The sequence below is a fragment of the Lutzomyia longipalpis genome, chromosome 3, assembly GCF_024334085.1.
Source record: "Lutzomyia longipalpis isolate SR_M1_2022 chromosome 3, ASM2433408v1".
Lineage (NCBI taxonomy): Eukaryota > Metazoa > Arthropoda > Insecta > Diptera > Psychodidae > Lutzomyia > Lutzomyia longipalpis.
In genome coordinates this window covers 25,405,922-25,419,437 of record NC_074709.1, presented here as the reverse complement: position 1 = coordinate 25,419,437, position 13,516 = coordinate 25,405,922, and the positions used below count along the sequence as shown (strand labels likewise).

Here is a 13,516-nt window from a genome sequence, read left to right as displayed (position 1 = left end):
CTTTGGATCTCAAACTCATCTATACGAAATATTGTCGCGAATGAGCAATACCAGCTAGACCAGCTATGTTTGTATTTTTAGGAAAAATCTTTACCAACATTTTTTCTATGCAAATCTCAGTGAAAAATCTCAAGTTTTTTTTGTCAAACAAGAAGTGATTTTCCGACGTGTGGAGACAATAATGATTTTCCGTGTTCTTCATCGGTTAAATCAGGGATCTCACCTAGAAAATCTCACGTTTTCCAGAGCTTTCGACTCCATTTATCTTTCTTTCTTTATTTCCGCCGCCTTTTTCGCACTAAAACCAAAAGGAGTCAGAAAACGCAAAAACTATTTTTGGTCAAAAATACAAAAGAGGTAAAATCGAAGAATTTTTCATTTTCCCAATGAATGAAAATGTTCGAATCGTCGGATTATTCGCCAAAAATATCGAAAGTTTCGCCAGATATACACTACTTGGGTTAAAACATCCTCTTGTTTTTAAACATTGAAATTTATAACTTAAAAAAAAAATAAATTGTGGGTGAATCACAGAAAGAAATGAGAAACATCCATTAAAATGAGAGCTAATAAAGACCGTTACGTCATTTTTTTTTGAATTTCCACTCTTTAAATTTTTACATTTTTGTGAATAACTTTTTTCTGATTTTTGGATTGATCGGAAATTTTTACGTAATCTTCTCAGACAACCAATGAATCTATTTCTAAAAGATTAATTCAAAAGAATGAAATATAGCTGTGGGGTCAGTCACGTACCCCTCATGGCAATGAGAAGGTTAACAGGTTTGACTCCAACACTTAAATCACACGGATTAATATTAGATAATGCTTTTATTATATATTTTGTGAATAATTCACATTTTATTGTGATAAAATACATAAAATAGCAATGATGTCCCTTAATGGGATCAAGAAGTGTCTTCGGAGGAAAAGAATAGGATCCTTTGAGTTCCTTTTATGACCTGATTCGTCTGTATAGAAATACAGCAGATCCTGCTGCAAGGAGAAACCATACCAAATGATGATTCACGATGATCCTAATGAAAATATTGAACAAAAAAAATTATCAGTTTATGATTTTAAAAGGGTATTTAGCATTACAAAGTCTTACGTGGATTCTAGACTTTTCAGAATCTGATGCTGATTTTCTTGCAATACTTTATTTTTCTTGCTGTAAATATGGGAGAAAAAGTATTTCTTTTAACTTTTAAATCTTTAGGAGAGTGATTAAAATAATAATAAAAAATATTTTTTACCTCAATTCCCCAAGAGCTTCGTAAAATATATGTTCTCTTTCTACAGCTATATTCTTTTCTGTCACAGCTTGTTCTTCTCGTTGAAGTAATGTATCAATAAATCTGGAGAAATCTTCGTAATCTTCCTCACTTAATTTTTCTTTGAAGTTCAGCCTCAGAGACACTATTGTAGTATTGCTAAAAAGAAAACATTTTTTTTTACAATTTTGAGATCTTCGAAGAGAAACGAAACTTTTCTTACGAGAACTTCTGCTTTTCCTTTTTCAAAAAAATCAATTCCTTTTCCATTTGAAAATATACTTCCTTAAATGAAATAAGTTCATTTGTTAGGTAGATCATGGTTTTCCTGAAATATTGAATTTTTTCCGTTAATTTTTGTGATCTTATTTATTTTCGAAATTAAACTTGCTCGGAATTTTCCTTGGATGTCCTGAGAGTCCTAACTTCCTCTTTCATCTGACAATTATTAGCTATGATGGAATTGACCTCAGTTAGTCTATTCTCCAGATTACTGATTATCTTCCTGATGGAAGTTATAGAGAAAAAAGATTTTTTACTTATTACTTATCAATTTTTTTTATGTAAAGAAAGTCTCCTTACGAGGATTTCTGCTTGTCGCTCCGGAGGATTTGAACTTCATGAATTGTCTGTTCGTGAGCTTTAACTTTATTTTGATACTTTTGATTGAGAACTGCCCACTGTGTCTTCTGATCCTTCAATTCCTTCTCTTTCTGCCTCATCACATCATCCTGCTGCATCCGCTGTTGCTCCGTCATTGTAAGGAAAAGTCGACAGAGATGCTTCTTTGTGCAGACTTTCCTGCACTGAGGGCAGGTTGGATTTCTAAAACAAAAAAGATAAGGCAGATAAGGGGTGGTATTCTAGGATAGAGACACCTTTCAAGATCAAGATAAAAATCAAAATAAAGACCAAGACTGTCGGTATTCTACTTTACGACGAATTATCCAGGAAAGTAAAATCAAAATTTGCGTTATCCTACTTGTCAGTTTCTTGGTTTCAGTTTCGCGCCAAGAAAACTTTAGCGATATCTCTTTCTAACGCATTAATTTTTTCTATTGCGCTTTCTCGTTCGCTCTCGGATGACAATTGAACGAAATTTAAACACTTCATGGGAATTTCTTCCCTATTGCCATTACATCCAGGAGCCCTGATTGTATAATCTCGGCTATTATTCCCAGGCATTATTGCTCCGGGAATGGAATGAATATTGTCGGAGAGGTGCTTTCTGCCTCCAGATTATGATAATTTGGCGGTAACTGGGGGGGGGGGGTATGCTACTGCAAAATTTTGAATTTTTCTTAGGAATCGTGGTCACTTCTTCTTGCTATTGATGGAGTGACCTCCGGATTAAGGATCTCATCCCAGGATTGTCATATCCTGGACAATCCTGGGATTCTGGGGCAATTTTTTAATTTTTTTCCAGGATTAGTGGTCACTTCTCATTGGTAATGATAAAGTGATCTCCGGATTGGGCATCTCATCCCCGGATTGTCACATCCTGGACAATCCTGGGTTGCTGGTGCAAAAATGTTTGTTTTTCGCCGGAATTGTGGTCACTTCTCATGGGTAATGATAAAGTGACCTCCGGACTAAGGATTTCATCCCAGAACTATCAAGCCCTGGACAATTAGGGAATGGTGGTGCAAAATTGTGGTTTTTTCGCCAGAGTAGTGGTCACTCCAACATTACTAATAGGAAGTGACCATAAATCCGGCGAAAAACCCACAATTTTGCACCAGCATCCCCTAATTGTCCAGGACTTGATAATCCTGGGATGAGAGCCTCAATCTGGAGGTCACTCCATCATTACCAATCAGGAGTGACCACAATTCCGTCGAAAAACCCAGAATTTTGCACCAGCATCCCAGGATTGTCCAGGATGTGACAATCCTGGGATGAGATCCCCAATCTGGAGGTCACTTTATCATTACAAAGGAGAAGTGACCATAATTCCGGCAAAAAACAAACATTTTTGCACCAGCATCCCAGGATTGTCCAGGATGTGACAATCCGGGGATGAGATCCTCAATCCGGAGGTCACTCCACCATTACAAAGGAGAAGTGACCACAATTCCAATGAAAAACAAAAAAATTTGCACCAACATCCCGTATTTGTCCAAGATTTGACAATCCTGGTACATCCCGGAGGTCACTCTATCATTAGCAAGATGGAGTGAACACAATTCCGGCAAAAACCCGTCATTTTGCATCTGCATCCCATATTTGTACAAGAGTTTTCATATCTCCCATACTGAATTTACTTTGCCTTTACCTCATTTAAAAACCAATTTTTCAAAGGACCCCAAAACCGTCTTGGAATTTCACATAAATCCAAGACATTTTTCGTTATAATAAGACCGTAAATCTCTATCGTAGAATACAGAATCTTGGAATATTTTTATCCAAGTCTCTTTTGACAACTCATTTTGTAAATCTTTATTTTGATTTTGATTCGTATCTCAGAATACTAAAAGTCTTGGAAGTTGTATGAAGAAACAAGATTTTTAGGTTATGGTTCGACCGTAAATCTCTATCTTAGAATACCAAATCTTGAAATATTTTGAATTTCCAAGATTATCCTGAAAATTTCTTGGAATTTTAAAGTAGAATACCAAATCTTGGTTTTTTTCTTTATTTTGATCTTTATATTTATCTTAGAATACCGCCAAAGGTTAAGGTTTCTGCACAAAGCAGGAATCTCCATCATTGTCCAGGAACCTCTGAATCCATTGCTGGATGCACTGACTGTGGAAACTATGACCACAGGAATTTGCACTGAAATCCACATTTGGACGCAAGGATTCTGTGCAAATTGAACAAATAACATTCATCGCGAATCACGATACACGAAAAACTTTCTCAAACTATACTTAACACGCAATAAGTGGGTGAAGTCGGGGATTTCCCTTTTTTTTTCTCGAGTAAACTCTCCAAGTCTTATCAGCCTTATCTGTACACTGAAAAAAAAATAACCATTTGCACCATTTGCACTGATATAAAAAAATTAAGAATTTACTTGAGAAACTTGAAATCACAAAAAATGAGCTTTTTAACCTCTAGGCCGCCAAGCGGAGTCGTTGAACGACCCCAGCCTTATATTTCGTGCTATAACTTAATAAATATAAAAGATACCATTCCCATCTTTTAGAAATAAGTTCTTTGGTTATCTGAGGTGGTTGTGTAAAAATTTCAGCGCAATCCGTCCACCACAAGAAAAGTTATTAAGGAAAATGTAGAAGAAGGGAATTCAAAAATTGGTGTAACGGCCATGCTGCGGAAAATTTCTCAGAATGAAGTTAGTCACATCATAAATCATATGGTTGAAGGGGGTTGAAGGGTTGTGTTTACTTTCTCACTTTACCATCTCAGTGTCAGAATTATCGCGAATAAGTAACATAAACCTCGACATAAACAACATAAAAAATAATTAGAAGCATATAAATGTGCAAAACAATAAAGAATATTCGAGAAATATTGCCATTTATCACGGTGCGGGAAGTGAGGGGAATGTGGGGAAATAGTGAAAAAAATAGTGGTTGCGGTCAACTTCGTGGCAAATTTCTCACGAAGAAAGTGTGAAAAATGAGTGAAAAATGTTTTTCCCTAATATCTTCTTCTGCGTGTTTCCGGGTGGCGAATTTGTGATGCAAGGGGCAAGAGGACTATATAAGGAGACTAAAGGTAGTGACCCGACAGTTCCCGGTTGTATGGTTTATGAGAAAATCGACTTCCTTCTTGGGGTCGTTCAACGACCCCATCTTGGCGCTCTAAGGAAGCTCCAAGGTCTTGGCGGCCTGCAGGTTAAATCAATTTATTTCACTCAATACAAAATTCAATAATACAGCAAATTATCATATCACAAACAAATAATTATTTCTGAATCCCTTCAAAGTCAAAAAAGTTATTAAGTAAAAAAAATCCTGAGAAAATCTTCTATGGCCTTGTCAGTCATCTTCGGAGGAAGAAAAGAAAGTTCGATGAAGGTCCTTTTTATGATTTGATGCGCTTGTACAGAAAAGCAAGAGATCCTGCTGCGAGAAGAAACCATATCCACTTCCTGCCCGAAAGTCATGAAAAAAAATGAGAGAAAAATTAAAAGAAAAATATCAAATCCTTTTAATTTCTTCGAAGGATAAAAAAATGTATCTTACGTGGACTTCTGCTGTTTCCTTTCGTTGTGCCTTGAACGTTCCAAGTAGTCGTTGTTCGACCTATTTGTAAAATAAAAGAAATAAAATTAATCTATTTTTAAAGAAGTTGATTAGATAAAACATTACACCGTATTTTCAGCATAATAACACATAAGCTCCATTTCCCTTCGAAGCATTTCTACAGTATTTTCCCGTTCTTTGCATTTTCGTTTCATGATCTCCAGCTGTTTAGTCAATTCTTTGTTTGACAACTTATTTGTAGAACTTTGGGTGTTTTGCTTCCTGGAAAAAGAAGAAAATTTTATTTTAAAAAAATATTCAAAAATTGGAGAAAAAAAGATTTTTCTTTTACTTCAAATTCTCGTTTTCCCTTTGAAGATTCCTGAGTTCCCTTTCCATCTGATCATTAGCCTTCGTTTCCAGACTCAGGTGGTTCTTCAGGTCAACTATTGTCTTCCTACAAGGAAAGAAAATGTCAATTTTTTCTGATTAAATAAAAAAATCTCCTAATGAAAGGAATTAATTTTGCTGATCAAAAAAGACAAAGCTTACTCAAAGTTGGCCTTGGAAGCCCTCAGACTCGTCAATTCAATTTTCATCTGGCTATTGGCAGTGATTACTTCTTTGTAATTCTTATTTTGGGTAACCAAAATGGAATCAATTTCACTCAGCTTGTTCTCCATGTCAACGATTGTCTTTCTGAAAGGCAAAAAGAAAGTATTTTTATTGCTTTCTCTGAAAAATAGAATTAGAATAAAATCTTACGAGGATTTCAGTTTGTCGCTTCGAAGAATTTGGACTTCGCGCAGAACTTTATCGCATGCGGAGACCTTCTTCTTGTACTTTTTGTTGAGTGCATCGTACTTTTTCTTCTCGTCCTTTAGTTCCTTTTCCTTCTGCTTCAAATTATTCTCCACATCCTGCGCTCCCTGATCCGTCATCTGGAGGAAGAGCTGACGCAGATCCTTCTTTGTACAGACTTTCCTGCACTGTGGGCAGGTTTGAGATCTGCAAAAAAACAGAAAGGTCAATTCACTGTCATCCGGTAAAATCTCCTTTGCCCAGGAACCTCTGGATCCATTGCTTGATGCACTGATTGTGAAAAGTGTGACCACAGGATGTTACACTAAAGTTCTCATTGGCACGCAGAGGTTCTGTGCAAATTACGCAGATGATAGTCATGTTGGCACAACGAAACAAAACAACGTAATAGATTCTGGATTGTTTGAGGGAGATTTTTGGGTTTTCCTTTTATCTTGCTCTGCATCGATCACCTCGATCTTATCTTATTTTTGTAACGTATTTTACACTGAAAAAAATTATCCTTCTTTGAAACTTTTTGAGCACTGATAAAACATTTTTTTAAAAAACCAGTTTATTTGATTCCTTATAAAGTTTTTTTTCAATGTCTTTACTGGCCTTCAGAGATTTGCCAGGATATGCAAGAAGATTATAAGGATCACCAGGAAATCATTACGCAATTTTAAATTCAAATTCTTTCAACCAAAAGTTAACATTCACTTTGCAGTGTAATCAACAGTGTCTCCCTCTTCCGGCATTGACCGTCTGAGTTTGTTTTTGTGTTTTTCACACGAGGTTTGTATTTTTCCCATTTTCATCCCTTTTCCACTCATTTTCCGCCTCAAATCCTTTTCGAATCCTCCCCCTAATCCCTCAAGTTTGGTAATTTGATTGAATTTCATCAAAATCTGCATTTATTTCTTCACAATTTTCCAGATAATTCTGACATAACCTCAAAGAAGACATGGCCAAGTCAAAGAATCACACAAATCACAATCAGAGTAAGTTTTGGGGCTCTTCTGGCATTCAATAGGAGCAAATTTTAATTCCAAAATCTTCCCCTTGTAGACCGCAAGGCTCATCGCAATGGCATTAAGCGCCCAAAGAGGAAACTGCACGAATCTACATTGGGAATGTGCGCCAAGTTCCTCCGGAATCAGCGATTTGCCAAGAAGGGAAATGTTCCACGCGCTGAAGCTGTAAAACGTCACGAGGAGCGTGTCAAGGAGAACAAGCCTAAACCCATTAAGCTATAAAGGACTCCTTGGACGTTAAAACTCCTGAACAGGAAAGACAGGAAGTGAAATAAAGGCGTGAATGGAAAAAAAAGTTCTTATAATTCACAATTTTTATGATTTCTTTGTGGGATTCTTCAAAATTCCACTCTTGATGCGATTCCGGATTGAGGTGGAATTGAGATCTGTCGTGGATTTGGTGCGTGATGGAAATTCCGGGAAGTGTTCCTTCTTCTCGAGTCCCCCCATTCCGTCAGAGATGTACGATGAGGAGCTATTGGACAGAGTTATTCCCTGCGGTTCCGGACGATGGTGGAATTTGAAGATTGTTTGCTGGAAAGACAAAGTTGGGGATTAATTGTCCGGAGTAACTTCTCTCAGGGAGCTTGAGGGCATCCTACTTCCATTAAATCCTTCGGGAGATTCTCCCGTGATGGTTTGAAGGCATTCAAGGAGGTTTTCCTGACGTATGTTTTAGGAGTTGGCTTGTGCAGGATGGGAGTAAGGCCAACAGCGCTGGACTGGATGCGTAAATACGGAGAATCACTGTCAGCTTCCATGGGAGATTCCGAAGAGGAATTAAATGAAGCATCACTGGATTTTCTCTTTTCAGGCTTATTCTCTTCCTCCTCATCATCCTCTCGTTGCCTTTTGCTCTTCAACTGTCGCTGTAGGTCAAAATTTTCACTTTCCAGCGAACTTACCTGGCGCTGGAGGCTCCTGGAAGTATCACTGAGACTTTAGAATTACTGAGAAAAATGCCCGGAAATGAATTTTCTTACTCTGCACGTTCTCTTTCCTCTTTTAGAGCGTTTTTGGTCTTTATTAGGATGTTCTGAGTATCCTTCTGGGATGTTAAACTCTTAACCAAGTCCCTGAAAATCAAAGAGAAAAAATTCCCTTTCAGAATCTTCAGGAATTAGGGGATTAAGATGGTTAGAAGGGAATCCCTACCGTTTGAGATTGGACACCATGTAGGCTAATGTTTTATGACTTGGCTGCTTTGTCAGCAAATCCTGAACTTCCGTTTGATTGGCAGTCAGCATTATTTCAATTGCCTGCACTTGATCCATTTGCTCCTTTAGCGTTGAAAGCTCCTTCTTTACTTCCTGCAATTCCAGGAGTTCTTCTTCGGCTCTTTTAAGCTGAAAAATTTAACAAAATTCATTGTCAAGGATTTCAGAACAAAAATTCCTCTTCCTCACCTTGCTAACTGCAGATCTCAAGGCAAAATCTTTCCCCGTTAATTTGTCCTCCAGGGCAATGATGGTCTTCCTGCAAATGAAACCAAAGAATTACTAAACTTCCGGCTAAAGAATCTCATCCTGAGAGCTTTCTTACGCGGATTTCCTCTTTTCACTCCGCAGCGTCTTTAGTTCTTCCTGCATTTGATCATGTGCTTTAGCTGTTTCCTGGTAATTCTGATTGAGAATCTCAAGTTTCCGCTCCAAATTCACAACATCCTGCTCTGTGCACTCCGTCGTGGACACGGTGAAATAAATCCGAATGAGATGTTTGTCTGAGCACAATTTTCGGCATGTTGGGCAGGTTTTGGATCTACAATGAAGCAGGAAGTGTTAGTTTTCACATTGCCAGGAAGTAGGCTGTGCCGGTGTACCTCTCAATCCACTGCCGGATACACGGATAGTGGAAGACATGCCCACAGGAATTGGCACAGAGATCTTCATTTGGTAGGACACACTCTGTGCAAATTGGGCAGATTATATTCATTGTGGAAAAGTCAAGAAAATTAGAGATTTTTCTCAATCTCCTCCGTGAGAATTTTCTCAAAAACTCGCCGCACAAACAAAAATCAGCCGTTAAGTCTTCTTCTTCTTCTTCGTTGTTCTGTCATCGCAGTACACACAGAAAAATTTTTCGCATTTTGTGAATGCGAGTGAAATGGTTCGCAGTTTCAATCTGCGAGCCTCAGGTAGACTCGCACATTACTATTACGAGTCTATGGTAGATAGTTTCTTTCTCACTAACATTTGACAGGTTTTTTTTGACAAGCTCCTTGTTTATTTTCAATTTGGCCGTTACCGCAATGCCTCATCTAAAGAACACTGACACGATTTTCTAGAGACGTGGTATATGAGATATTCAGTCCAGAAAACGTTTTTACACGTTTTTTTCTGGTTTTCCTGCAACAAAAAAGCATTTTCATCATACACGTATGATTTTGGGTCATTTTATAAAAGATGTTACACCATTGAAAGATTAACTTCTGCAAAAAGATTTCGTGACGACATGTCATAGGATAATCCATACCTTTTTCTCTTTTCGTCATTGAATAAATTCTTAATATATCCAATCATTTACAAAATTTTGCAAATATTTTTTTTATAATTACAAAAAAAAAACCAAAAATTATTTATAGAAAATTAAATTAAGCTGTTTTACGAAATCTTATGTCGCAAAGTGCTACTTTAAAATAACACGAGCTACTTTAGAAAGGATTTTCAGTCGGGATTTCGCCCTCAAATTCTTTTGACCGCCATCTTGCATACCAAACTATTATTGATTTTTTTTAAATTCATATCCTTGATTCTACAAAATAGGGCTTTATAACGTTTCATAAGATCTATATTTTCCTAAATTAAAACAAATAAATTAATAATTAAAATAAAAAAAATAATATTCGCGTGAAATACAAGTTTATGGTTATGGGAAATGTGAGAAACATCATCCAAAAAGCGTGGTTGTAAAATAAAATATTTATTTTACATTACATTTGTTGGAAAAAAGTTCGGATAAAATGGCGGCCATTTTTGAATTGCTTAAAAATTTTTATCTAAAATTGATCAACGTAACCATATTATGTAATATACTTTCATATTTTACCATTAAGCTTATAATAAGCTTTAATATTTATGATCGGACATTTCGGTTTAGGATTGTTCGTCCGATTGACTTAAATTTTATTTTATAAAGTTAAATTAATGTCTTATGAAACATTATCAAGTTAAATTAGTTTTTGACGATATTTTTTAAATATCCTTTCTAAAGTAGTTCAAGTTATCTTAAAGTAACCCTGCGACGTAAGATTTTGTAACACAGCCTTATTTAAGGGTCTATTAATTAACTTTTGTTTTTTTTTTTTTAATTATAAAAAATAATTCAAACTTTGAAAGTCATTATGAAATTATTTAATGACGAAAAAAGAAAAAGTATGGATTATCCTACGACATATCGTCATGAAATTCTGTTGCAGAAATTATTTTTTCTATGGTTGTGACATCCTTTAAAAAATATGCGAAAGTTTATGTTTTCGAGAAGAAATTTTATTTTTGTGGACCTTTACATGAGATCAGATAATGATTTTTGGTGTTTTAATAATTTTTCCAGATGAAAAATTAACAAAATAAAAATCATGTGTAAAATTGGTAATTCCGCCCAATTTCCGCGCGGCGCTAGTGTTTGTGAAAGAAACCTTTTAAATGTTTTTTTCTGCTATAACATTTGCTTTCTTCTCGTCAATTTTATCAATTAATATTGTATTTTTATTTATCTATTTTGGGCAAATAATGCTATTTATGGAAGAAATATTGCTTTTAAATTGGTGTAAGTGATTGAGCAAATCAGTATTTATAGAATTCAATGTTCAATTTCGGTCCAATAAATGTGAAAATTTTCGAGAAATAGTGCGAATGAGTGCGAGTGAAATATTCGTATTTTGTCTATGCGAGTGGCCCACTCGCAAAAATTGACGATTTGACTGCCACTTTTTGTCATTTTTTTTCTGTGTGTACAGGTGATGTCAAATTGAAAACAAAAATAAAGGGGAAAATCTTGTGAAAAAAGAGGGTTTTCGTGGATTTTTCAGAAGAATCCAGTGAGAATGGCATCATTTCTTCGAAGCCTGACCCCATCCCTTAGGAATGGGCTGAAGAGCATCAGTGGTGGTGAGGAAGCTTACCCAAAGATTACGTAAGGAACGGAAATAACCTTTTTCTTGGCTCTTTCAGGTTCCCGGACGATTTGCACGACTTCCGGACTTAGTAGTGCCAAGGAGGGGGCTCCGAAGGAAGAAACCCGGCCCACAGTGCGGAAGCAGGATGCCGTTCAACGGGAAAATCTCACGGATTTTGGGAAATACGTCGCTGAGTGCTTACCGAAGTTTGTTCAGCGCGTTCAGCTGACAGCTGGGAATGAGCTGGAAGTTCTCGTGAGCCCCGAAGGTGTCATCCCGGTGCTGCAATTCCTCAAGGATCACCACAATGCGCAATTCACCAATATCACCGACATTGCTGGGATGGATGTTCCATGCAGGAAGTATCGCTTTGAGGTCATCTACAATCTCCTCTCCTTGCGCTACAACTCCAGGATTCGCGTGAAAACCTACACGGATGAGCTGACACCCATTGATTCCTCGTGTGAGGTCTTCAAGGGTTCCAATTGGTACGAAAGGGAAGTCTGGGACATGTACGGGGTGTTCTTTGCCAATCATCCCGATTTGCGGCGCATACTGACGGATTATGGCTTCGAGGGGCATCCCCAGAGACGTGATTTCCCCCTCTCGGGTTACGTTGAGGTGCGCTATGATGATGAGAAGAAGCGTGTTGTGGTGGAACCACTGGAGCTGGCACAGGAGTTCCGGCGCTTTGATCTTTCAGCCCCATGGGAGCAATTCCCCAACTTCCGGAAGGCTAATCCAGCTACAGAGCAAATTGAGACGTCCCAGGAGAAGAAATAGATTGTTCTATTGTGAAAATTTCTAGTGAAATAAACGATGAATTTAGGCGAGAAAATTCATTTTTTTTATGATCTTTTTTCTACATTTTTCGATTTTTAAATATTTTTCTACATTTTTGTTTGATTTTTCTACGCCATTTACGTTATTTTACTACTTGATCGACTTTGTGGGCTTCTCATACGTGAGTTTGAATTTATTACACAATTTTATTACATCATACTTTTAATTTTCTACATTATTTACGCCAAAATTACACGACCAACAAAAACAGTTTGTTTTGATTTGGCGTTCTGCCGCAAAGACTATTCGAATTTTCTCTAATTTTCCATGAATTTTCATTAAGTTTTCATTAAAAAATACTAAATAATTGCATAAAGTTTCACCTAAATATGAATTTACAAGCAAATGAATGCGAAATTGAGAAACTTCGTCAAGAAGGTGAGAAAATGAGGTTATGGTGCGCATTTTCCGGGCTGATTTTGAAAACTAAACGAATTTTCAGTTTCATTGCAATATTTTTTCAATTTCAGTTGAAAAACTCGAGAAAATCCTTCCCACAGGATTAGATTTAACAAGTATTCCGCGTTCCTGTGATAATTTACTCACAGAATATGCAACAATTTGGGCAGAGAGTGGAGTTGATCATCTGGACAGGAGTTCCCTCGCTGAGGCCTTCCTGGTGCGTCAGAAGCTGAGAACGGATAATTCTGTGATCTGTGACATGCTGAAGATAGATATTGAATCCCTGGAGAGGGAATTGAAGGAAGATGAAAAGGATATTGCAATGCTGGAGAAGTTCTCTGAGGACTTGCATGTGAAGACAAAGGATCAGATCAAAAAGGAACATCTTCAGCTCACCAAGCAGTGCTCAGAACTCAATCAGGTAAACTTCTCACTAAATTATTTAATATCCTCGATTGGAATATTAAAAATTGTCAATTTCTTTGTAGAAAATCCCAGCTAGGCCATCAAATATCAATTTGGATGAAATAATCCGGAAGGTTGAATTACTGGAGACAAGTTCCAAAGGATCAAAAGCACAGCCGGGACAGCCAAAAGCTAAATAAATCTCTGTAGGTTACAATAAAAGAAATTAAAACAGAAAATGATTTTTTGTGACTTTTTTTTAATGATCTATTGAAATTTATTTATGGTCACCTCAGCTTCCAAAAATAGATTTTTTTCGGGAAAAAACAATTCAGGGATTTCAGGTCATCGGAATATCAATTTGGACCAAGTGATCCAGAAAGCAATGAATAGACTCGCGAGAGCTGTGATGCAGTGAGATCTTCATTGTTACGAGTTCGTGTGATGATGATAAGTGAGGCTTGCTCTCGGCCTCAACAAACCGCGACA

General features: G+C 36.9%; 7 protein-coding genes across 8 annotated transcripts in view; 4 read left to right on the top strand and 3 right to left on the bottom strand.

Annotated features, from left to right (window-relative positions):
- LOC129792945 (beta-1,3-galactosyltransferase 5) overlaps positions 1-13,516 on the top strand; it is a 1,144,668-nt gene that overhangs the window by 71,661 nt on the left and 1,059,491 nt on the right. The window lies entirely within an intron of this gene.
- LOC129792968 (E3 ubiquitin-protein ligase TRAIP-like) lies at positions 813-4,143 on the bottom strand. 2 transcript variants are annotated; one of them, XM_055832466.1, is made up of 7 exons: positions 3,941-4,143; positions 1,857-2,099; positions 1,666-1,779; positions 1,498-1,602; positions 1,257-1,433; positions 1,112-1,171; positions 813-1,037 (listed from the first exon to the last, which is right to left on the bottom strand). In XM_055832466.1, the coding sequence occupies exons 1-7, from the start codon at positions 4,102-4,104 to the stop codon at positions 956-958; spliced, it is 945 nt and encodes a 314-aa protein (XP_055688441.1). In that variant the 5' UTR covers positions 4,105-4,143; the 3' UTR covers positions 813-955. The 2 variants fall into 2 exon arrangements, with proteins under 2 accessions (XP_055688441.1, XP_055688442.1); XM_055832467.1 differs by having other exon boundaries at positions 3,996-4,143.
- On the bottom strand, positions 5,064-6,727 carry LOC129792972 (E3 ubiquitin-protein ligase TRAIP-like). Its single transcript, XM_055832472.1, has 7 exons — positions 6,498-6,727; positions 6,194-6,436; positions 5,981-6,127; positions 5,781-5,885; positions 5,555-5,710; positions 5,429-5,488; positions 5,064-5,334 (listed from the first exon to the last, which is right to left on the bottom strand). Exons 1-7 carry the CDS (start codon positions 6,608-6,610, stop codon positions 5,268-5,270), a joined length of 891 nt encoding a protein of 296 aa, XP_055688447.1. The 5' UTR covers positions 6,611-6,727; the 3' UTR covers positions 5,064-5,267.
- Positions 6,954-7,558, top strand: LOC129793005 (60S ribosomal protein L29). Its single transcript, XM_055832527.1, has 3 exons — positions 6,954-7,024; positions 7,166-7,230; positions 7,298-7,558. The coding sequence occupies exons 2-3, from the start codon at positions 7,194-7,196 to the stop codon at positions 7,483-7,485; spliced, it is 225 nt and encodes a 74-aa protein (XP_055688502.1). The 5' UTR covers positions 6,954-7,024; positions 7,166-7,193; the 3' UTR covers positions 7,486-7,558.
- Positions 7,544-10,461, bottom strand: LOC129792952 (E3 ubiquitin-protein ligase TRAIP-like). Its single transcript, XM_055832448.1, has 7 exons — positions 9,083-10,461; positions 8,806-9,021; positions 8,670-8,739; positions 8,419-8,609; positions 8,247-8,339; positions 7,866-8,184; positions 7,544-7,797 (listed from the first exon to the last, which is right to left on the bottom strand). The coding sequence occupies exons 1-7, from the start codon at positions 9,193-9,195 to the stop codon at positions 7,579-7,581; spliced, it is 1,221 nt and encodes a 406-aa protein (XP_055688423.1). The 5' UTR covers positions 9,196-10,461; the 3' UTR covers positions 7,544-7,578.
- On the top strand, positions 10,556-12,215 carry LOC129792978 (NADH dehydrogenase [ubiquinone] iron-sulfur protein 3, mitochondrial). The gene is made up of 2 exons (XM_055832483.1): positions 10,556-11,369; positions 11,433-12,215. The coding sequence occupies exons 1-2, from the start codon at positions 11,306-11,308 to the stop codon at positions 12,158-12,160; spliced, it is 792 nt and encodes a 263-aa protein (XP_055688458.1). The 5' UTR covers positions 10,556-11,305; the 3' UTR covers positions 12,161-12,215.
- LOC129792995 (uncharacterized) lies at positions 12,428-13,260 on the top strand. Its single transcript, XM_055832515.1, has 3 exons — positions 12,428-12,598; positions 12,691-13,043; positions 13,111-13,260. The coding sequence occupies exons 1-3, from the start codon at positions 12,550-12,552 to the stop codon at positions 13,225-13,227; spliced, it is 519 nt and encodes a 172-aa protein (XP_055688490.1). The 5' UTR covers positions 12,428-12,549; the 3' UTR covers positions 13,228-13,260.

Excerpts from the sequence above, each read along its gene's own strand:
- LOC129792978 (XM_055832483.1), top strand. The coding sequence starts at position 11,306 with ATGGCATCATTTCTTCGAAGCCTGACCCCATCCCTTAGGAATGGGCTG. Across the intron at positions 11,370-11,432 it reads GCTGAAGAGCATCAGTGGTG|GTTCCCGGACGATTTGCACG; the intron begins GTGAGGAAGCTT and ends TGGCTCTTTCAG.
- LOC129792952 (XM_055832448.1), bottom strand. The coding sequence starts at position 9,195 with ATGAATATAATCTGCCCAATTTGCACAGAGTGTGTCCTACCAAATGAA. Across the intron at positions 8,740-8,805 it reads AGTGAAAAGAGGAAATCCGC|GAAGACCATCATTGCCCTGG; the intron begins GTAAGAAAGCTC and ends TTTCATTTGCAG. Across the intron at positions 8,185-8,246 it reads GAGGAAAGAGAACGTGCAGA|GAGCCTCCAGCGCCAGGTAA; the intron begins GTAAGAAAATTC and ends TGATACTTCCAG.
- LOC129792968 (XM_055832466.1), bottom strand. The coding sequence starts at position 4,104 with ATGTTATTTGTTCAATTTGCACAGAATCCTTGCGTCCAAATGTGGATT. Across the intron at positions 2,100-3,940 it reads AGAAACCTTAACCTTTGGCG|AAATCCAACCTGCCCTCAGT; the intron begins GTATTCTAAGAT and ends TTTTTGTTTTAG. Across the intron at positions 1,172-1,256 it reads GAAGCTCTTGGGGAATTGAG|CAAGAAAAATAAAGTATTGC; the intron begins GTAAAAAATATT and ends CCATATTTACAG.
- LOC129792995 (XM_055832515.1), top strand. The coding sequence starts at position 12,550 with ATGAATTTACAAGCAAATGAATGCGAAATTGAGAAACTTCGTCAAGAA. Across the intron at positions 12,599-12,690 it reads TGAGAAACTTCGTCAAGAAG|TTGAAAAACTCGAGAAAATC; the intron begins GTGAGAAAATGA and ends TTTCAATTTCAG. Across the intron at positions 13,044-13,110 it reads AGTGCTCAGAACTCAATCAG|AAAATCCCAGCTAGGCCATC; the intron begins GTAAACTTCTCA and ends ATTTCTTTGTAG.
- LOC129792972 (XM_055832472.1), bottom strand. The coding sequence starts at position 6,610 with ATGACTATCATCTGCGTAATTTGCACAGAACCTCTGCGTGCCAATGAG. Across the intron at positions 5,886-5,980 it reads GCTTCCAAGGCCAACTTTGA|GAAGACAATAGTTGACCTGA; the intron begins GTAAGCTTTGTC and ends CTTTCCTTGTAG. Across the intron at positions 5,335-5,428 it reads AGGAAACAGCAGAAGTCCAC|GAAGTGGATATGGTTTCTTC; the intron begins GTAAGATACATT and ends ACTTTCGGGCAG.
- LOC129793005 (XM_055832527.1), top strand. The coding sequence starts at position 7,194 with ATGGCCAAGTCAAAGAATCACACAAATCACAATCAGA. Across the intron at positions 7,231-7,297 it reads TCACACAAATCACAATCAGA|ACCGCAAGGCTCATCGCAAT; the intron begins GTAAGTTTTGGG and ends TTCCCCTTGTAG.